At 54.6% G+C, this 24,049-nt stretch overlaps 1 protein-coding gene across 2 annotated transcripts in view; it reads left to right on the top strand.

The window, feature by feature from the left end:
* LOC139226272 (sulfurtransferase Alvin_2599-like) overlaps window positions 1-23,432 on the top strand; it is a 35,628-nt gene extending 12,196 nt beyond the window's left edge. For both annotated transcript variants that reach the window (XM_070856907.1, XM_070856908.1), the window contains 2 exons: window positions 250-358; window positions 16,423-23,432. In XM_070856907.1, the coding sequence (XP_070713008.1) occupies window positions 250-358; window positions 16,423-16,694 (381 nt within the window). In that variant the 3' untranslated portion in view covers window positions 16,695-23,432. The remainder of the gene's footprint in view (window positions 1-249; window positions 359-16,422) is intronic.
* Window positions 23,433-24,049: the final 617 nt, after the last annotated feature.

Consider the following 24,049-nt stretch of genomic DNA (forward strand, 5'->3'; position numbering starts at 1 on the left):
GTAAAGCTCCCTCTACACTGTCCCATCAAACACTCCCAGGACAGGTACAGCACGGGGTTAGATACAGAGTAAAGCTCCCTCTACACTGTCCCATCAAACACTCCCAGGGCAGGTACAGCACGGGGTTAGATACAGAGTAAAGCTCCCTCTACACTGTCCCATCAAACACTCTCAGGGCAGGTACAGCACAGAAGAGCAGAATCTGTAACTCCAACTCCTTGTCTTACGAATGTCTCCCTGTTTCTCCAGGACACTCGGAGTGCGGCTGAATACGAGGTCAGTCACTTGGAAGGAGCGGTTCGCATTGACCCTGAGACCACCGACATGGAGCATGTGGTCAAGGAGCTGGGCCTGACAGGTAGGGGCAGTCGGACCCCCGTGTCTTTGTTCATCACCGCACCCTGTGCTGTCTGGGCAGGACGTCACCATCCAGGACCCGCCCAGGGAGACGGGCACAGTGTCTGCAACACCCAGACCAGACGGTCCGCAGACAGCGCACTCTGGGTGGGACGCCCAGTCGGATTGGGGTACGGGTCCCACACACACTGACACTCACTGGGGTACGGGTCCCACACACACTGACTCTCACTGGGGTACAGTCCCACACACACTGACTCTCACTGGGATACGGGTCCCACACATACTGACTCTCACTGGGGTACAGTCCCACACACACTGACTCTCACTGGGGTACAGTCCCACACACACTGACTCTCACTGGGGTACAGTCCCACACACACTGACTCTCACTGGGGTACGGGTCCCACACACACTGACTCTCACTGGGGTACGGGTCCCACACACACTGACTCTCACTGGGGTACAGGTCCCACACACACTGACTCTTACTGGGGTACAGTCCCACACACACTGACTCTCACTGGGGTACGGGTCCCACACACACTGACTCTCACTGGGGTACAGTCCCACACACACTGACTCTCACTGGGGTATGGGTCCCACACACACTGACTCTCACTGGGGTACAGTCCCACACACACTGACTCTCACTGGGGTACAGTCCCACACACACTGACTCTCACTGGGGTACAGTCCCACACACACTGACTCTCACTGGGGTACAGTCCCACACACACTGATTCTCACTGGGGTACGGGTCCCACACACACTGACTCTCACTGGGGTACGGGTCCCACACACACTGACTCTCACTGGGGTACGGGTCCCACACACACTGACTCTCACTGGGGTACAGGTCCCACACACACTGACTCTCACTGGGGTACGGGTCCCACACACACTGACTCTCACTGGGGTACAGTCCCACACACACTGACTCTCACTGGGGTACGGGTCCCACACACACTGACTCTCACTGGGGTACAGTCCCACACACACTGACTCTCACTGGGGTATGGGTCCCACACACACTGACTCTCACTGGGGTACAGTCCCACACACACTGACTCTCACTGGGGTACAGTCCCACACACACTGACTCTCACTGGGGTACAGTCCCACACACACTGAATCTCACTGGGGTACAGTCCCACACACACTGGCTCTCACTGGGGTATGGGTCCCACACACACTGACTCTCACTGGGGTACAGTCCCACACACACTGACTCTCACTGGGGTACGGGTCCCACACACACTGACTCTCACTGGGGTACAGTCCCACACACACTGACTCTCACTGGGGTACGGGTCCCACACACACTGACTCTCACTGGGGTACAGTCCAAACACACACTGACTCTCACTGGGGTACGGGTCCCACACACACTGACTCTCACTGGGGTACGGGTCCCACACACACTGACTCTCACTGGGGTACAGTCCCACACACACTGACTCTCACTGGGGTACGGGTCCTACACACACTGACTCTCACTGGGGTACGGGTCCCACACACACTGACTCTCACTGGGGTACGGGTCCCACACACACTGACTCTCACTGGGGTACAGTCCCACACACACTGACTCTCACTGGGGTATGGGTCCCACACACACTGACTCTCACTGGGGTACAGTCCCACACACACTGACTCTCACTGGGGTACGGGTCCCACACACACTGACTCTCACTGGGGTACGGGTCCCACACACACTGACTCTCACTGGGGTATGGGTCCCACACATACCGACTCTCACTGGGGTACGGGTCCCACACACACTGACTCTCACTGGGGTACGGGTCCCACACACACTGACTCTCACTGGGGTACAGTCCCACACACACTGACTCTCACTGGGGTACGGGTCCTACACACACTGACTCTCACTGGGGTACGGGTCCCACACACACTGACTCTCACTGGGGTACGGGTCCCACACACACTGACTCTCACTGGGGTACAGTCCCACACACACTGACTCTCACTGGGGTACAGGTCCCACACACACTGACTCTCACTGGGGTACGGGTCCCACACACACTGACTCTCACTGGGGTACGGGTACCACACACACTGACTCTCACTGGGGTACGGGTCCCACACACACTGACTCTCACTGGGGTACAGTCCCACACACACTGACTCTCACTGGGGTATGGGTCCCACACACACTGACTCTCACTGGGGTACAGTCCCACACACACTGACTCTCACTGGGGTACAGTCCCACACACACTGACTCTCACTGGGGTACAGTCCCACACACACTGAATCTCACTGGGGTACAGTCCCACACACACTGGCTCTCACTGGGGTATGGGTCCCACACACACTGACTCTCACTGTGGTACAGTCCCACACACACTGACTCTCACTGGGGTACGGGTCCCACACACACTGACTCTCACTGGGGTACAGTCCCACACACACTGACTCTCACTGGGGTACGGGTCCCACACACACTGACTCTCACTGGGGTACAGTCCAAATGCATACTGACTCTCACTGGGGTACGGGTCCCACACACACTGACTCTCACTGGGGTACGGGTCCCACACACACTGACTCTCACTGGGGTACAGTCCCACACACACTGACTCTCACTGGGGTACGGGTCCCACACACACTGACTCTCACTGGGGTACGGGTACCACACACACTGACTCTCACTGGGGTACGGGTCCCACACACACTGACTCTCACTGGGGTACAGTCCCACACACACTGACTCTCACTGGGGTATGGGTCCCACACACACTGACTCTCACTGGGGTACAGTCCCACACACACTGACTCTCACTGGGGTACAGTCCCACACACACTGACTCTCACTGGGGTACAGTCCCACACACACTGAATCTCACTGGGGTACAGTCCCACACACACTGGCTCTCACTGGGGTATGGGTCCCACACACACTGACTCTCACTGGGGTACAGTCCCACACACACTGACTCTCACTGGGGTACGGGTCCCACACACACTGACTCTCACTGGGGTACAGTCCCACACACACTGACTCTCACTGGGGTACGGGTCCCACACACACTGACTCTCACTGGGGTACAGTCCAAATGCATACTGACTCTCACTGGGGTACGGGTCCCACACACACTGACTCTCACTGGGGTACGGGTCCCACACACACTGACTCTCACTGGGGTACAGTCCCACACACACTGACTCTCACTGGGGTACGGGTCCTACACACACTGACTCTCACTGGGGTACGGGTCCCACACACACTGACTCTCACTGGGGTACGGGTCCCACACACACTGACTCTCACTGGGGTACAGTCCCACACACACTGACTCTTACTGGGGTATGGGTCCCACACATACTGACTCTCACTGGGGTACAGTCCCACACACACTGACTCTCACTGGGGTACAGTCCCACACACACTGACTCTCACTGGGGTACAGTCCCACACACACTGAATCTCACTGGGGTACAGTCCCACACACACTGGCTCTCACTGGGGTATGGGTCCCACACACACTGACTCTCACTGGGGTACAGTCCCACACACACTGACTCTCACTGGGGTACAGTCCCACACACACTGACTCTCACTGGGGTACGGGTCCCACACACACCAACTCTCACTGGGGTACGGGTCCCACACACTGACTCTCACTGGGGTACAGTCCCACACACACTGACTCTCACTGGGGTACGGGTCCCACACACACTGACTCTCACTGGGGTACAGTCCCACACACACTGACTCTCACTGGGGTATGGGTCCCACACACACTGACTCTCACTGGGGTACAGTCCCACACACACTGACTCTCACTGGGGTACAGTCCCACACACACTGACTCTCACTGGGGTACAGTCCCACACACACTGACTCTCACTGGGGTACAGTCCCACACACACTGACTCTCACTGGGGTACGGGTCCCACACACACTGACTCTCACTGGGGTACGGGTCCCACACACACTGACTCTCACTGGGGTACGGGTCCCACACACACTGACTCTCACTGGGGTACGGGTCCCACACACACTGACTCTCACTGGGGTACAGTCCCACACACACTGACTCTCACTGGGGTATGGGTCCCACACACACTGACTCTCACTGGGGTACAATCCCACACACACTGACTCTCACTGGGGTATAGTCCCACACACACTGACTCTCACTGGGGTACAGTCCCACACACACTGAATCTCACTGGGGTACAGTCCCACACACTCTGGCTCTCACTGGGGTATGGGTCCCACACACACTGACTCTCACTGGGGTACAGTCCCACACACACTGACTCTCACTGGGGTACGGGTCCCACACACACTGACTCTCACTGGGGTACAGTCCCACACACACTGACTCTCACTGGGGTACGGGTCCCACACACACTGACTCTCACTGGGGTACAGTCCAAACACACACTGACTCTCACTGGGGTACGGGTCCCACACACACTGACTCTCACTGGGGTACGGGTCCCACACACACTGACTCTCACTGGGGTACAGTCCCACACACACTGACTCTCACTGGGGTACGGGCCCTACACACACTGACTCTCACTGGGGTACGGGTCCCACACACACTGACTCTCACTGGGGTACGGGTCCCACACACACTGACTCTCACTGGGGTACAGTCCCACACACACTGACTCTCACTGGGGTATGGGTCCCACACACACTGACTCTCACTGGGGTACAATCCCACACACACTGACTCTCACTGGGGTACAGTCCCACACACAGACTCTCACTGGGGTACAGTCCCACACACACTGACTCTCACTGGGGTATGGGTCCCACACACACTGACTCTCACTGGGGTACAGTCCCACACACACTGACTCTCACTGGGGTACGGGTCCCACACACACTGACTCTCACTGGGGTACAGTCCAAATGCATACTGACTCTCACTGGGGTACGGGTCCCACACACACTGACTCTCACTGGGGTACGGGTCCCACACACACTGACTCTCACTGGGGTACAGTCCCACACACACTGACTCTCACTGGGGTACGGGTCCCACACACACTGACTCTCACTGGGGTACGGGTACCACACACACTGACTCTCACTGGGGTACGGGTCCCACACACACTGACTCTCACTGGGGTACAGTCCCACACACACTGACTCTCACTGGGGTATGGGTCCCACACACACTGACTCTCACTGGGGTACAGTCCCACACACACTGACTCTCACTGGGGTACAGTCCCACACACACTGACTCTCACTGGGGTACAGTCCCACACACACTGAATCTCACTGGGGTACAGTCCCACACACACTGGCTCTCACTGGGGTATGGGTCCCACACACACTGACTCTCACTGGGGTACAGTCCCACACACACTGACTCTCACTGGGGTACGGGTCCCACACACACTGACTCTCACTGGGGTACAGTCCCACACACACTGACTCTCACTGGGGTACGGGTCCCACACACACTGACTCTCACTGGGGTACAGTCCAAATGCATACTGACTCTCACTGGGGTACGGGTCCCACACACACTGACTCTCACTGGGGTACGGGTCCCACACACACTGACTCTCACTGGGGTACAGTCCCACACACACTGACTCTCACTGGGGTACGGGTCCTACACACACTGACTCTCACTGGGGTACGGGTCCCACACACACTGACTCTCACTGGGGTACGGGTCCCACACACACTGACTCTCACTGGGGTACAGTCCCACACACACTGACTCTTACTGGGGTATGGGTCCCACACATACTGACTCTCACTGGGGTACAGTCCCACACACACTGACTCTCACTGGGGTACAGTCCCACACACACTGACTCTCACTGGGGTACAGTCCCACACACACTGAATCTCACTGGGGTACAGTCCCACACACACTGGCTCTCACTGGGGTATGGGTCCCACACACACTGACTCTCACTGGGGTACAGTCCCACACACACTGACTCTCACTGGGGTACAGTCCCACACACACTGACTCTCACTGGGGTACGGGTCCCACACACACCAACTCTCACTGGGGTACGGGTCCCACACACTGACTCTCACTGGGGTACAGTCCCACACACACTGACTCTCACTGGGGTACGGGTCCCACACACACTGACTCTCACTGGGGTACAGTCCCACACACACTGACTCTCACTGGGGTATGGGTCCCACACACACTGACTCTCACTGGGGTACAGTCCCACACACACTGACTCTCACTGGGGTACAGTCCCACACACACTGACTCTCACTGGGGTACAGTCCCACACACACTGACTCTCACTGGGGTACAGTCCCACACACACTGACTCTCACTGGGGTACGGGTCCCACACACACTGACTCTCACTGGGGTACGGGTCCCACACACACTGACTCTCACTGGGGTACGGGTCCCACACACACTGACTCTCACTGGGGTACGGGTCCCACACACACTGACTCTCACTGGGGTACAGTCCCACACACACTGACTCTCACTGGGGTATGGGTCCCACACACACTGACTCTCACTGGGGTACAATCCCACACACACTGACTCTCACTGGGGTATAGTCCCACACACACTGACTCTCACTGGGGTACAGTCCCACACACACTGAATCTCACTGGGGTACAGTCCCACACACACTGACTCTCACTGGGGTACAGTCCCACACACACTGACTCTCACTGGGGTACAGTCCCACACACACTGACTCTCACTGGGGTACAGTCCCACACACACTGACTCTCACTGGGGTACGGGTCCCACACACACTGACTCTCACTGGGGTACGGGTCCCACACACACTGACTCTCACTGGGGTACGGGTCCCACACACACTGACTCTCACTGGGGTACGGGTCCCACACACACTGACTCTCACTGGGGTACAGTCCCACACACACTGACTCTCACTGGGGTATGGGTCCCACACACACTGACTCTCACTGGGGTACAATCCCACACACACTGACTCTCACTGGGGTATAGTCCCACACACACTGACTCTCACTGGGGTACAGTCCCACACACACTGAATCTCACTGGGGTACAGTCCCACACACTCTGGCTCTCACTGGGGTATGGGTCCCACACACACTGACTCTCACTGGGGTACAGTCCCACACACACTGACTCTCACTGGGGTACGGGTCCCACACACACTGACTCTCACTGGGGTACAGTCCCACACACACTGACTCTCACTGGGGTACGGGTCCCACACACACTGACTCTCACTGGGGTACAGTCCAAACACACACTGACTCTCACTGGGGTACGGGTCCCACACACACTGACTCTCACTGGGGTACGGGTCCCACACACACTGACTCTCACTGGGGTACAGTCCCACACACACTGACTCTCACTGGGGTACGGGCCCTACACACACTGACTCTCACTGGGGTACGGGTCCCACACACACTGACTCTCACTGGGGTACGGGTCCCACACACACTGACTCTCACTGGGGTACAGTCCCACACACACTGACTCTCACTGGGGTATGGGTCCCACACACACTGACTCTCACTGGGGTACAGTCCCACACACACTGACTCTCACTGGGGTACAGTCCCACACACAGACTCTCACTGGGGTACAGTCCCACACACACTGACTCTCACTGGGGTATGGGTCCCACACACACTGACTCTCACTGGGGTACAGTCCCACACACACTGACTCTCACTGGGGTACGGGTCCCACACACACTGACTCTCACTGGGGTACAGTCCAAATGCATACTGACTCTCACTGGGGTACGGGTCCCACACACACTGACTCTCACTGGGGTACGGGTCCCACACACACTGACTCTCACTGGGGTACAGTCCCACACACACTGACTCTCACTGGGGTACGGGTCCCACACACACTGACTCTCACTGGGGTACGGGTACCACACACACTGACTCTCACTGGGGTACGGGTCCCACACACACTGACTCTCACTGGGGTACAGTCCCACACACACTGACTCTCACTGGGGTATGGGTCCCACACACACTGACTCTCACTGGGGTACAGTCCCACACACACTGACTCTCACTGGGGTACAGTCCCACACACACTGACTCTCACTGGGGTACAGTCCCACACACACTGAATCTCACTGGGGTACAGTCCCACACACACTGGCTCTCACTGGGGTATGGGTCCCACACACACTGACTCTCACTGGGGTACAGTCCCACACACACTGACTCTCACTGGGGTACGGGTCCCACACACACTGACTCTCACTGGGGTACAGTCCCACACACACTGACTCTCACTGGGGTACGGGTCCCACACACACTGACTCTCACTGGGGTACAGTCCAAATGCATACTGACTCTCACTGGGGTACGGGTCCCACACACACTGACTCTCACTGGGGTACGGGTCCCACACACACTGACTCTCACTGGGGTACAGTCCCACACACACTGACTCTCACTGGGGTACGGGTCCTACACACACTGACTCTCACTGGGGTACGGGTCCCACACACACTGACTCTCACTGGGGTACGGGTCCCACACACACTGACTCTCACTGGGGTACAGTCCCACACACACTGACTCTTACTGGGGTATGGGTCCCACACATACTGACTCTCACTGGGGTACAGTCCCACACACACTGACTCTCACTGGGGTACAGTCCCACACACACTGACTCTCACTGGGGTACAGTCCCACACACACTGAATCTCACTGGGGTACAGTCCCACACACACTGGCTCTCACTGGGGTATGGGTCCCACACACACTGACTCTCACTGGGGTACAGTCCCACACACACTGACTCTCACTGGGGTACAGTCCCACACACACTGACTCTCACTGGGGTACGGGTCCCACACACACCAACTCTCACTGGGGTACGGGTCCCACACACTGACTCTCACTGGGGTACAGTCCCACACACACTGACTCTCACTGGGGTACGGGTCCCACACACACTGACTCTCACTGGGGTACAGTCCCACACACACTGACTCTCACTGGGGTATGGGTCCCACACACACTGACTCTCACTGGGGTACAGTCCCACACACACTGACTCTCACTGGGGTACAGTCCCACACACACTGACTCTCACTGGGGTACAGTCCCACACACACTGACTCTCACTGGGGTACAGTCCCACACACACTGACTCTCACTGGGGTACGGGTCCCACACACACCAACTCTCACTGGGGTACGGGTCCCACACACTGACTCTCACTGGGGTACAGTCCCACACACACTGACTCTCACTGGGGTACGGGTCCCACACACACTGACTCTCACTGGGGTACGGGTCCCACACACACTGACTCTCACTGGGGTACAGGTCCCACACACACTGACTCTCACTGGGGTACAGTCCCACACACACTGACTCTCACTGGGGTACGGGTCCCACACACACTGACTCTCACTGGGGTACAGTCCAAACACACACTGACTCTCACTGGGGTACGGGTCCCACACACACTGACTCTCACTGGGGTATGGGTCCCACACACACTGACTCTCACTGGGGTACAGTCCCACACACACTGACTCTCACTGGGGTATGGGTCCCACACACACTGACTCTCACTGGGGTACAGTCCCACACACACTGACTCTCACTGGGGTGCAGTCCCACACACACTGACTCTCACTGGGGTACAGTCCCACACACACTGACTCTCACTGGGGTACAGTCCCACACACACTGACTCTCACTGGGGTATGGGTCCCACACACACTAACTCTCACTGGGGTACAGTCCTACTCACACTGACTCTCACTGGGGTACGGGTCCCACACACACCAACTCTCACTGGGGTACGGGTCCCACACGCTGACTCTCACTGGGGTACAGTCCCACACACACTGACTCTCACTGGGGTACAGTCCCACACACACTGACTCTCACTGGGGTATGGGTCCCACACACACTGACTCTCACTGGGGTACGGGTCTCACACACACTGACTCTCACTGGGGTACAGTCCCACACACACTGACTCTCACTGGGGTACGGGTCCCACACACACTGACTCTCACTGGGGTACGGGTCCCACACACACTGACTTTCACTGAGGTACGGACCCCACACACACTGACTCTCACTGGGGTACAGTCCCACACACACTGACTTTCACTGGGGTACGGTCCCACACACACTGACTCTCACTGGGGTACGGGTCCCACACACACCGACTCTCACTGGGGTACGGGTCTCACACACACTGACTCTCACTGGGGTACGGGTCCCACACACACTGACTCTCACTGGTGTACGGGTCCCACACACACTGACACTCACTGGGGTACGGGTCCCACACACACTGACTCTCACTGGGGTACGGGTCCCACACACTGACTTTCACTGGGGTACAGTCCCACACACACAGACTCTCACTGGGGTACAGTCCCACACACACTGACTCTCACTGGGGTATGGGTCCCACACACACTGACTCTCACTGGGGTTCAGTCCCACACACACTGACTCTCACTGGGGTACGGGTTCCACACACACTGACTCTCACTGGGGTACGGGTCCCACACACACTGACTCTCACTGGGGTACGGGTCCCACACACACTGACTCTCACTGGGGTACGGGTCCGACACACACTGACTCTCACTGGGGTACGGGTCCCACACACACTGACTCTCACTGGGGTACGGGTCCCACACACACTGACTCTCACTGGGGTACGGGTCCCACACACACTGACTCTCACCGGGGTACAGTCCCACACACACTGACTCTCACTGGGGTACGGGTCCCACACACACTGACTCTCACTGGTGTACGGGTCCCACACACACTGACTTTCACTGGGGTACGGGTCCCACAAACACTGACTCTCACTGGGGTACGGGTCCCACACACACTGACTCTCACTGGGGTACAGTCCCACACACACTGACTCTCACTGGGGTACGGGTCCCACACACACTGACTCTCACTGGGGTACGGGTCCCACACACACCGACTCTCAATGGGGTACAGGTCCCACACACACCGACTCTCACTGGGGTACAGGTCCCAGACACACTGACTCTCACTGGGGTACGGGTCCCACACAAACTGACACTCACTGGGGTACGGGTCCCACACACACTGACACTCACTGGGGTACAGGTCCCACACACTGACTCTCACTGGGGTACGGGTCCCACACACACTGACTCTCACTGGGGTACGGGTCCCACACACACTGACTCTCACTGGGGTACGGGTCCCACACACTGACTCTCACTGGGGTACAGTCCCACACACACTGACTCTCACTGGGGTACGGGTCCCACACACACTGACTCTCACTGGGGTACGGGTCCCACACACACTGACTCTCACTGGGGTACGGGTCCCACACACACTGACTCTCACTGGGGTACAGTCCCACACACACTGACTCTCACTGGGGTACGGGTCCCACACACACTGACTCTCACTGGGGTACAGTCCAAACACACACTGACTCTCACTGGGGTACGGGTCCCACACACACTGACTCTCACTGGGGTATGGGTCCCACACACACTGACTCTCACTGGGGTACAGTCCCACACACACTGACTCTCACTGGGGTATGGGTCCCACACACACTGACTCTCACTGGGGTACAGTCCCACACACACTGACTCTCACTGGGGTGCAGTCCCACACACACTGACTCTCACTGGGGTACAGTCCCACACACACTGACTCTCACTGGGGTACAGTCCCACACACACTGACTCTCACTGGGGTATGGGTCCCACACACACTAACTCTCACTGGGGTACAGTCCTACTCACACTGACTCTCACTGGGGTACGGGTCCCACACACACCAACTCTCACTGGGGTACGGGTCCCACACGCTGACTCTCACTGGGGTACAGTCCCACACACACTGACTCTCACTGGGGTACGGTCCCACACACACTGACTCTCACTGGGGTACGGGTCCCACACACACCGACTCTCACTGGGGTACGGGTCTCACACACACTGACTCTCACTGGGGTACGGGTCCCACACACACTGACTCTCACTGGTGTACGGGTCCCACACACACTGACACTCACTGGGGTACGGGTCCCACACACACTGACTCTCACTGGGGTACGGGTCCCACACACTGACTTTCACTGGGGTACAGTCCCACACACACAGACTCTCACTGGGGTACAGTCCCACACACACTGACTCTCACTGGGGTATGGGTCCCACACACACTGACTCTCACTGGGGTTCAGTCCCACACACACTGACTCTCACTGGGGTACGGGTTCCACACACACTGACTCTCACTGGGGTACGGGTCCCACACACACTGACTCTCACTGGGGTACGGGTCCCACACACACTGACTCTCACTGGGGTACGGGTCCGACACACACTGACTCTCACTGGGGTACGGGTCCCACACACACTGACTCTCACTGGGGTACGGGTCCCACACACACTGACTCTCACTGGGGTACGGGTCCCACACACACTGACTCTCACTGGGGTACAGTCCCACACACACTGACTCTCACTGGGGTACGGGTCCCACACACACTGACTCTCACTGGTGTACGGGTCCCACACACACTGACTTTCACTGGGGTACGGGTCCCACAAACACTGACTCTCACTGGGGTACGGGTCCCACACACACTGACTCTCACTGGGGTACAGTCCCACACACACTGACTCTCACTGGGGTACGGGTCCCACACACACCGACTCTCAATGGGGTACAGGTCCCACACACACCGACTCTCACTGGGGTACAGGTCCCAGACACACTGACTCTCACTGGGGTACGGGTCCCTCACAAACTGACACTCACTGGGGTACGGGTCCCACACACACTGACACTCACTGGGGTACAGGTCCCACACACTGACTCTCACTGGGGTACGGGTCCCACACACACTGACTCTCACTGGGGTACGGGTCCCACACACACTGACTCTCACTGGGGTACAGTCCAAACACACACTGACTCTCACTGGGGTACGGGTCCCACACACACTGACTCTCACTGGGGTATGGGTCCCACACACACTGACTCTCACTGGGGTACAGTCCCACACACACTGACTCTCACTGGGGTATGGGTCCCACACACACTGACTCTCACTGGGGTACAGTCCCACACACACTGACTCTCACTGGGGTGCAGTCCCACACACACTGACTCTCACTGGGGTACAGTCCCACACACACTGACTCTCACTGGGGTACAGTCCCACACACACTGACTCTCACTGGGGTATGGGTCCCACACACACTAACTCTCACTGGGGTACAGTCCTACTCACACTGACTCTCACTGGGGTACGGGTCCCACACACACCAACTCTCACTGGGGTACGGGTCCCACACGCTGACTCTCACTGGGGTACAGTCCCACACACACTGACTCTCACTGGGGTACAGTCCCACACACACTGACTCTCACTGGGGTATGGGTCCCACACACACTGACTCTCACTGGGGTACGGGTCTCACACACACTGACTCTCACTGGGGTACAGTCCCACACACACTGACTCTCACTGGGGTACGGGTCCCACACACACTGACTCTCACTGGGGTATGGGTCCCACACACACTGACTCTCACTGGGGTATGGGTCCCACACACACTGACTCTCACTGGGGTACAGTCCCACACACACTGACTCTCACTGGGGTACGGGTCCCACACACACTGACTCTCACTGGGGTACGGGTCCCACACACACCGACTCTCACTGGGGTACGGGTCTCACACACACTGACTCTCACTGGGGTACGGGTCCCACACACACTGACTCTCACTGGTGTACGGGTCCCACACACACTGACACTCACTGGGGTACGGGTCCCACACACACTGACTCTCACTGGGGTACGGGTCCCACACACTGACTTTCACTGGGGTACAGTCCCACACACACAGACTCTCACTGGGGTACAGTCCCACACACACTGACTCTCACTGGGGTATGGGTCCCACACACACTGACTCTCACTGGGGTTCAGTCCCACACACACTGACTCTCACTGGGGTACGGGTTCCACACACACTGACTCTCACTGGGGTACGGGTCCCACACACACTGACTCTCACTGGGGTACGGGTCCCACACACACTGACTCTCACTGGGGTACGGGTCCGACACACACTGACTCTCACTGGGGTACGGGTCCCACACACACTGACTCTCACTGGGGTACGGGTCCCACACACACTGACTCTCACTGGGGTACGGGTCCCACACACACTGACTCTCACTGGGGTACAGTCCCACACACACTGACTCTCACTGGGGTACGGGTCCCACACACACTGACTCTCACTGGTGTACGGGTCCCACACACACTGACTTTCACTGGGGTACGGGTCCCACAAACACTGACTCTCACTGGGGTACGGGTCCCACACACACTGACTCTCACTGGGGTACAGTCCCACACACACTGACTCTCACTGGGGTACGGGTCCCACACACACTGACTCTCACTGGGGTACGGGTCCCACACACACCGACTCTCACTGGGGTACAGGTCCCAGACACACTGACTCTCACTGGGGTACGGGTCCCACACAAACTGACACTCACTGGGGTACGGGTCCCACACACACTGACACTCACTGGGGTACAGGTCCCACACACTGACTCTCACTGGGGTACGGGTCCCACACACACTGACTCTCACTGGGGTACGGGTCCCACACACACTGACTCTCACTGGGGTACGGGTCCCACACACACTGACTCTCACTGGGGTACGGGTCCCACACACACTGACTCTCACTGGGGTACGGGTCCCACACACACTGACTCTCACTGGGGTACGGGTCACCCTATCACTTTCTTTCATTTGCTTCCCGGTTAATTAACTTTCTGATATCGGGTTCCCAGCCGGACAGACTGCTCTTGTGTTCGCTCGAGGTGAAATCCTTCCTGCCAGCCCCTCCCTCACTGACAGTAACAGCCTGCTGCCTGTAATCTGCTGCTGGTGAGTGAACTGGAGGATTATTTCAGTTCACTTCTTACTGGAAGGGATCAATAAACTAAAGATTGCTTTCCTGGCCTCGGACTCATTGTTACTGGCCCTCCTCCCCCCCTCCCCTCCCCTCTCCTCTCCCCCCCCCCCCCCCCACCTTCCCTCCCCTCTCCTCCCCTCTCCTCCCCTCTCCTCCCTCCCCCCTTCCCTCCCCTCTCTCCCCCCCCCTTCCCTCCCCTCTCTCCCCCTCCCTTCCCCCCTCTCTCCCATCACCCTTCCTCTACCCCCTCTCCCTCCCTCTCCTCTCTCCCTCCCTCCCTCTCCCCTATCCCTCCCCTCTCCTCTCTCCCTCCCTCCCCTCCCCTCTCACTCCCTCCTCCCTCTCCCTTCCTCCTCCCTCTCCCTCTCCCCTATCCCTCCCCCTCCCCTCTCCCTCCCTCCGCCCTCTCCCTCCCTCCTCCCTCTCCCTCCCTCCTCCCTCTCCCTCTCCCCTATCCCTCCCCTCTTCCCTATCCCTCCCCTCTCCCTCTCCCCTCTCCCTCTCCCTCCCCTCCCCCTCCCCTCTCCCTCCCCTATCCCCTCTCTGGTTAGCTGATGCTGAGATAGGGTGAGGATGTGTGATTCAGGGATACGGTTTTGATGGAGTAAATAAGGAGCAACAGTTCCCCGGGGCAGGAGGGCGGTTAACCAGAGGGGCGCCGATTGACAATAACCGACGATGGAACCCGAGGGGGAGGTGAGGAGAATGTGTTTACGCAGCGAGTTGTTGGGATCGGGAACGCGCTGCCTGAAAGGGCGGTGGGAGCAGATTCAATAGTAACTTTCAAACCGGGAATTGGGGAAAACACTTGCAGGGCTGTGGGGAAAGAGCGGGGGTAGAGCCAGCACGGGCTCGATGGGCCGAATGGTCTCCTGTGGGGCGAAGGTGGGGGGTTGGGGGGAGACAGTGGGTCGATGTGCCAGAAGGGGGCGCAGTAGTTTTGCCGAGAGACCTGTGGGAGTTGCGCTCGGTGCTGTATGTGGATGGAGTTCCCGGCGTGTGTCAGGTCTCACTGTGTCCGCTCTGTGCCGCCCCGAGTCGCCTCCTGCCTGGCGCCATGCCCGACTGTCCTTGTGCCGTTTTGTGTTTGCAGATTGTGCTGGGGGAAGGGACGTGGTGTGTTACTGCACCGTGGGATATCGCTCCTCCGGAGTGGCACAGAAACTGGGAGAGTTTCTCGCCAGTGAGGCCGGGCAGGGTCTGTGTGGGCCGCCGAAGGTTTACAACCTGGAGGGGGGGCTGGTGAAATGGGCCAACGAGAGGAAGGCGATCGTGGACAGCCAGAACCAGCCCACGAGCCTCGTCCACCCCTACAGCGCAGTGTGGGCTCCGCTCCTAGAGCCCGAGTTCAGGGCCCGGATCTGAGCGGGTCGCCCTTGGCCTCGAGCAGCTCCTGATACGTCCGAAATCACGGAATCAATGGGAATCAATCCATTGGAGTTCTGCTCTGTGCCGGTGTAAGGAAAGGGTTAATCCAGCTCCTGAATTCTGCGATTGGTTTCTCTGATATCAAACTTCCTGTATTTTCTTCTCCCTGTCAGCTGGGTCTCGGATAGCACAATGAAAGTGTCACCATGAGACAGGCACGCTTTATTTTATACACATGGACGTTTAAACCATCATCATCATCATCATCGGCAGTCCCTCGAGTCGAGGGTGATGTTTCCATGTCAAAAAGTTCACGGGTGCTTCAATGAAGGACTAAATATTCCAGATCCCGAACTACATCCTGAAGGGTGGAAGATGCCTGTGTGTGGATGTTTTTAACATGGGGTGTCCGTTGCACACCAGCCACCACACGGGCTCGACAGAGCGAGGTCTCGGTGCAGTGGCAAGGGTTAACCAGGACGACTGGAGACCTGCTCTGCTGCACGGACCTAGGGCTGGCCCGCGCCTCTCCTGGGCCCCGATCACACCCCTCTAAAGTCTCTCGCCGCTCCTTCGCCCCGACCTCGCTGCTCCTGCTGTACCTGCCCACGCTCCAATCACCGACCTGGACCTTGGTGATGTCACTCTTCGCTGCCGTTGCTCTCCTGCACCAGCTCGTGCTGCTCCCTGGAGTACATAAGAACATAAGAATTAGGAACAGGAGTAGGCCATCTAGCCCCTCGAGCCTGTTCCGCCATTCAACAAGATCATGGCTGATCTGGCCGTGGTCTCAGCTCCACTTACCCGCCTGCTCCCCGTAACCCTTAATTCCCTTATTGGTTAAAAATCTATCTATCTGTGATTTGATTACATTCAATGAGCTAGCCTCAACTGCTTCCTTGGGCAGAGAATTCCACAGATTCACAACCCTCTGGGAGAAGAAATTCCTTCTCAACTCGGTTTTAAATTGGCTCCCCCGTATTTTGAGGCTGTGCCCCCTAGTTCTAGTCTCCCCGACCAGTGGAAACAACCTCTCTGCCTCTATCTTGTCTACCCCTTTCATTATTTTAAATGTTTCTATAAGATCCCGGCTCATCCTTCTGAACTCCAACGAGTAAAGACCCAGTCTACTCAATCTATCATAATAAGGTAACCCCCTCATCTCTGGAATCAGCCTAGTGAATCGTCTCTGTACCCCTTCCAAAGCTAGTATATCCTTCCTTAAGTAAGGTGACCAAAACTGCACGCAGTACTCCAGGTGCGGCCTTACCAATACCCTGTACAGTTGCAGCAGGACCTCCCTGCTTTTGTACTCCATCCCTCTCGCAATGAAGGCCAACATTCCATTCGCCTTCCTGATTACCTGCTGCACCTGCAAACTAACTTTTTGGGATTCATGCACAAGGACCCCCAGGTCCCTCTGCACCGCAGCATGTTGTAATTTCTCCCCATTCAAATAATATTCCCTTTTACTGTTTTTTTTTCCCAAGGTGGATGACCACACATTTTCCGACATTGTATTCCATCTGCCAAACCTTAACCCATTCGCTTAACCTATCTAAATCTCTTTGCAGCCTCTTTGTGTCCTTTACACAACCCGCTTTCCCACTAATCTTTGTGTCATCTGCAAATTTTGTTACACTACACTCTGTCCCCTCTTCCAGGTCACCTATGTATATTGTAAACAGTTGTGGTCCCAGCACCGATCCCTGTGGCACACCACTAACCACCGATTTCCAACCCGAAAAGGACCCATTGATCCCGACTCTCTGCTTTCTGTTAGCCAGCCAATTCTCTATCCATGCTAATACATTTCCTCTGACTCCACGTACCTTTATCTTCTGCAGTAACCTTTTGTGTGGTACCTTATCGAATGCCTTTTGGAAATCTAAATACACCACATCCATCGGTACACCTCTATCCACCATGTTCGTGATATCCTCAAAGAATTCCAGTAAATTAGTTAAACATGGTTTCCCCATCATGAATCCATGCTGCGTCTGCTTGATTGCACTATTCCTATCTAGATGTCCCGCTATTTCTTCCTTAATGATAGCTTCAAGCATTTTTCCCACTACAGATGTTAAACTAACCGGCCTATAGTTACCTGCCTTTTGTTTGCCCCCTTTTTTAAACAGAGGCGTTACATTAGCTGCTTTCCAATCCGCAGGTACCTCCCCAGAGTCCAGAGAATTTGGTAGATTATAACGAATGCATCTGCTATAACTTCCGCCATCTCTTTTAATATCCTGGGATGCATTTCATCAGGACCAGGGGACTTGTCTACCTTCAGTCCCATTAGCCTGTCCAGCACTACCCCCCTAGTGATAGTGATTGTCTCAAGGTCCTCCCTTCCCACATTCCCGTGACCAGCAATTTTTGGCATGGTTTTTGTGTCTTCAACTGTGAAGACCGAAGCAAAATAATTGTTTAAGGTCTCAGCCATTTCCACATTTCCCATTATTAAATCCCCCTTCTCATCTTTTAAGGGACCAACATTTACTTTAGTCACACTTTTCCGTTTTATATATCAGTAAAAGCTTTTACTATCTGTTTTTATGTTTTGCGCAAGTTTACTTTCGTAATCTATCTTTCCTTTCTTTATTGCTTACTTAGTCATTCTTTGCTGTCGTTTAAAATTTTCCCAATCTTCTAGTTTCCCACTAACCTTGGCCACCTTATACGCATTGGTTTTTAATTTGATACTCTCCTTTATTTCCTTGGTTATCCACGGCTGGTTATCCCTTCTCTTACCGCCCTTTTTCAGTGGAATATATTTTTGTTGAGCACTATGAAAGAGCTCCTTAAAAGTCCTCCACTGTTCCTCAATTGTGCCACCGTTTAGTCTGTGTTTCCAGTCTACTTTAGCCAACTCTGCCCTCATCCCACTGTAGTCCCCTTTGTTTAAGCATAGTACGCTTGTTTGAGACACTACTTCCTCACCCTCAATCTGTATTACAAATTCAACCATACTGCGATCACTCATTCCGAGAGGATCTTTTACTAGGAGATCGTTTATTATTCCTGACACAGGAATTACACAGGACCAGATCTAAGATCGCTTGCTCCCTTGTAGGTTCTGTAACATACTGTTCTAAGAAACAATTCCGTATGCATTCTATGAATTCCTCCTGAAGGCTACCCCGTGCAATTTGATTTGACCAATTGATATGTAGGTTAAAATCCCCCATGATTACTGCCGTTCCTTTTTCACATGCCTCCATTATTCCCTTGATTATTGTCCGCCCCACCGTGAAGTTATTATTTGGGGGCCTATAAACTATGCCCACCAGTGACTTTTTCCCCTTACTATCTCTAATCTCCACCCACAATGATTCAACATTTTGTTCATTAGAGCCAATATCGTCTCTCACAACTGCCCTGATATCATCTTTTATTAACAGAGCTACCCCACCTCCTTTCCCTTCTTGTCTATCCTACCGAATTGTCAAATACCCCTGTATGTTTAATTCCCAGTCTTGGCCACCCTGCAACCACGTTTCTGTAATGGCCACCAAATCATACCCATTTGTAATGATTTGTGCCGTCAACTCATTTACTTTATTTCGAATGCTGCGTATGTTTAGGTAAAGTGTTTTAATACTAGTTTTTAAACCATGATTTTTAGTTTTGACCCCTCCTGCAGCCCCTTTATATTCATACATATTGTCCCTTCCTGTCACTTTGTGGTTTACACTTACCCCAGTGCTACTCTGCTCTGTTGCCTCCTGCCTTTTGCATTCTTTCTTGTTCATCTGAGCTCTCACCCACTCTAACTAGCTCAGAGCCCTCTCCTGGGTTCCGAATACTCCTCGCATTGAGGCACCGAGCTTTCAGGCTTGCCTTTTTATTACACTTTGACCCTTTGCTGTACAGTGGCCCTTTTTGTTTTTTGCCTTGGGTTTCTCTGCCCTCCACTTTTACTCATCTCCTTTCTGTCTTTTGCTTTTGTCTCCTTTTTATTTCCCTCTGTCTCCCTGCATTGGTTCCCATCGCCCTGCCATATTAGTTTAACTCCTCCCCAACAGCACTAGCAAACACTCCCCCTAGGACATTGGTTCCGGTCCTGCCCAGGTGCAGACCGTCCGGTTTGTACTGGTCCCACCTCCCCCAGAACCAGTTCCAATATCCCAGGAATTTGAATCCCTCCCTGCTGCACCACTGCTCAAGCCACGTATTCATCTGCGCTATCCTGCGATTCCTACTCTGACTAGCACGTGGCACTGGTAGCAATCCCGAGATTATTATTTTTGAGGTCCTACGTTTTAATTTAGCTCCTAGCTCCTTAAATTCGTCTCGTAGGACCTCATCCCTTTTTTTACCTATATCATTGGTACCAATGTGCACCACGATAACTGGCTGTTCTCCCTCCCTTTTCAGAATGTCCTGCACCCGCCACCACACTGCTCCCCCGCCCCCCGCCCCCCCTGGCCTGCGAGCACCATCGGATGTTTAATGTCGAGGCAGTGACCACCCAGCTGTTGAATTAAGACTGGCACTAAAGCAATGGTTGCTTTCGACCACAAACCTAATTCAAAGATATTTTAATGGCCAATTACGGAGAACTGGGATTAGTGGGGTAAGTTCCACAGAAGGAAAGATCTGCCAACACACCATTATTTTGAGAATCAGGAGATTGGCATGGAATGGTGCAAGATAACAAAGTTGTACCGGTCTGTGGGAAAAGGACTCATTAAAACTGGTCATTGCATAGACACACAACAGGCGCAAACAGTTATTTTGTCCATTCGCAGTTGGGGAGTGAGCCAAGTAAAGGGAGTTCTAGAGCTGTGTCACAGCAAGGGCATAAGAATTAGGAGCAGGAGTCGGCCATTCGGCCCCTCGAGCCTGCTCCGCCATTCAATAAGATCAGGGCTGATCATCGACCTCAACTCCACTTTCCCGCCTGATCTCCATATCCCTTGATTCCCCCAGAGTCCAAAAATCTATCGATCTCAGCCTTGAATATACTCAACGACTGAGCCTCCACAGCCCTCTGGGGCAGAGAATTCCAAAGATTCACCACCCTCTGAGTGAAGAAATTCCTCCTCATCTCAGTCCTAAATGGCCGACCCCTTATCCTGAGACTGTGCCCCCTGGTTCTAGATTCTCCAGCCCGGGGGAAACAACCTCTCAGCATCTACCCTGTCAATCCCCCTCAGAATCTGATATGTTTCAATGAGATCACCTCTCATTCTTCTAAACTCCAGAGAGTATCGGCCCATTCTACTCAATCTCTCATCATAAGATAGCCCTCTGATCCCAGGAATCAATCTAGTGAACCTCCGTTGTACGCCTCCAAGGCAAGTATATCCTTCCTTAGATACGGAGACCGAGACTGTGCACAGTACTCCAGGTGTGGTCTCACCAGGGCCCTGTACAGCTGTAGCAAGACTTCCTTACTCTTATACTCCAACCCCCTTGCAATAAAGGCCAACATGCCATTTGCCTCCCTTATTGCTTGCTGTACCTGTGTGCTAACTCTCTGTGTTTCCTGTACAAGGGACACCCAGATCTCTCTGAACACCAACATTTAAGTTTCTCAACATTTAAAAATATTCTGTTTTTCTATTCTTCCTACCAAAGTGACTAACCTCACATTTCCCCACATTATACTCCATCTGCCACCTCACTGCCCACTCACTCAGTCTCTCTATATCCCCTTGCTGACGCTTTGTGTTCTCCTCACAGCTTACTATCCCACCTAACTTTGTATCGTCAGCAAACTTACATTACACTCGGTCCCTTCATCTCGATCATTAATATAGATTGTAAATAGCGGCGGCCCCAGCACTGATCCCTGTGGCACCCTACTAGTTACAGCCTGCCAACCTGAAAAAGACCTGTTTATCCCTACACTCTGTTTTCTGTCCGTTAACCAATTCTCTATCCGTGCTAATACATTACCTCCGATCCCATGAGCCTTTATCTTGTGTAATAATCTTTTATGCGGCACTTTATCAAATACCTTTTGGAAATCCAAATATACTACATCCACTGGTTCCCCTTTATCTACCCTGCCAGTTACATCCTCAAAAAACTCTAATTAATTTGTCAAACATGATTTCCCCTTTCATAAAACCATGTTGACTCTGCCTAATCACGTTATGATTATCTAAGTGCCCTGATACCACTTAACATGGATTTCAGCATTTTCCCGGCGACTGATGTCAGGCTAACTGGCCTGCAGCTCCCTGTTTTCTCCCTCCCTCCTTTCTTGAATAGCGGGGTTACATTTGCTACCTTCCAATCCGTTGGATCCGTTCTAGAATCTCGGGAATTCTGGAAAATCAAAACCAGTGTATCCACTAGCTCTGCCGCCACCTCTTTTAGAACTCGAGGATGTAGGCCGTCAGGTCCAGGGGATTTGTTGGCTTTTAGTCCCATTAGTTGCTCTGGTACTTTTTCTCTGCTTATAACGTTAAGTTCCTCACCCTCGAGGCCCTTGGTTCCCCACCATTTTAATATGCAGGACAATCAAGTCAGCGTTGATTCGATAACTACTGTACTGTAACTATGAAACGTGTGAGTTGTCATGTATAAAGAGTGGAGGCTGGGACAGGCACTACGCAATTCGACTAACGTCCAATCACCCAGCTCGGAACTGTAACACGATTGGATTCTCCGGCGAAACACTGACAAGGTTTTGCCATAACTGCTGCTGTTAATTGTGTGTTTAATTATTGTTAATAAATATTATTCTATCTGAATAAATCTGTGACATCGAACATTTAATGCTGTGACCCCAATTATTTTGAGGTGTAACTTATAAGTATAAACATCCATCCTCCAACACTAGCTAATAGAATTATGCATAACACTTCGACTGTGCAAGTGCTGACTCTCCCTGGGGTACAGTCCCTGAATGTGCTGACTCTCCCTGGGGTACAGTCCCTGAATGTGCTGACTCTCCCTGGGGTACAGTCCCTGAATGTGCTGACTCTCCCTGGGGTACAGTCCCTGAATGTGCTGACTCTCCCTGGGATACAGTCCCTGATGTGCTGACTCTCCCTGGGGTACAGTCCCTGAATGTGCTGACTCTCCCTGGGGTACAGTCCCTGAAGGTGCTGACTCTCCCTGGGGTACAGTCCCTGAAGGTGCTGACTCTCCCTGGGGTACAGTCCCTGAAGGTGTTGACTCTCCCTGGGGTACAGTCCCTGAAGGTGCTGACTCTCCCTGGGGTACAGTCCCTGAAGGTGTTGACTCTCCCTGGGGTACAGTCCCTGAAGGTGCTGACTCTCCCCGGGGTACAGTCCCTGAAGGTGCTGACTCTCCCTGGGGTACAGTCCCTGAAGGTGCTGACTCTCCCCGGGGTACAGTCCCTGAAGGTGTTGACTCTCCCCGGGGTACAG

The sequence above is a fragment of the Pristiophorus japonicus genome, chromosome 16 (assembly GCF_044704955.1).
Source record: "Pristiophorus japonicus isolate sPriJap1 chromosome 16, sPriJap1.hap1, whole genome shotgun sequence".
NCBI classification, from domain to species: domain Eukaryota; kingdom Metazoa; phylum Chordata; class Chondrichthyes; family Pristiophoridae; genus Pristiophorus; species Pristiophorus japonicus.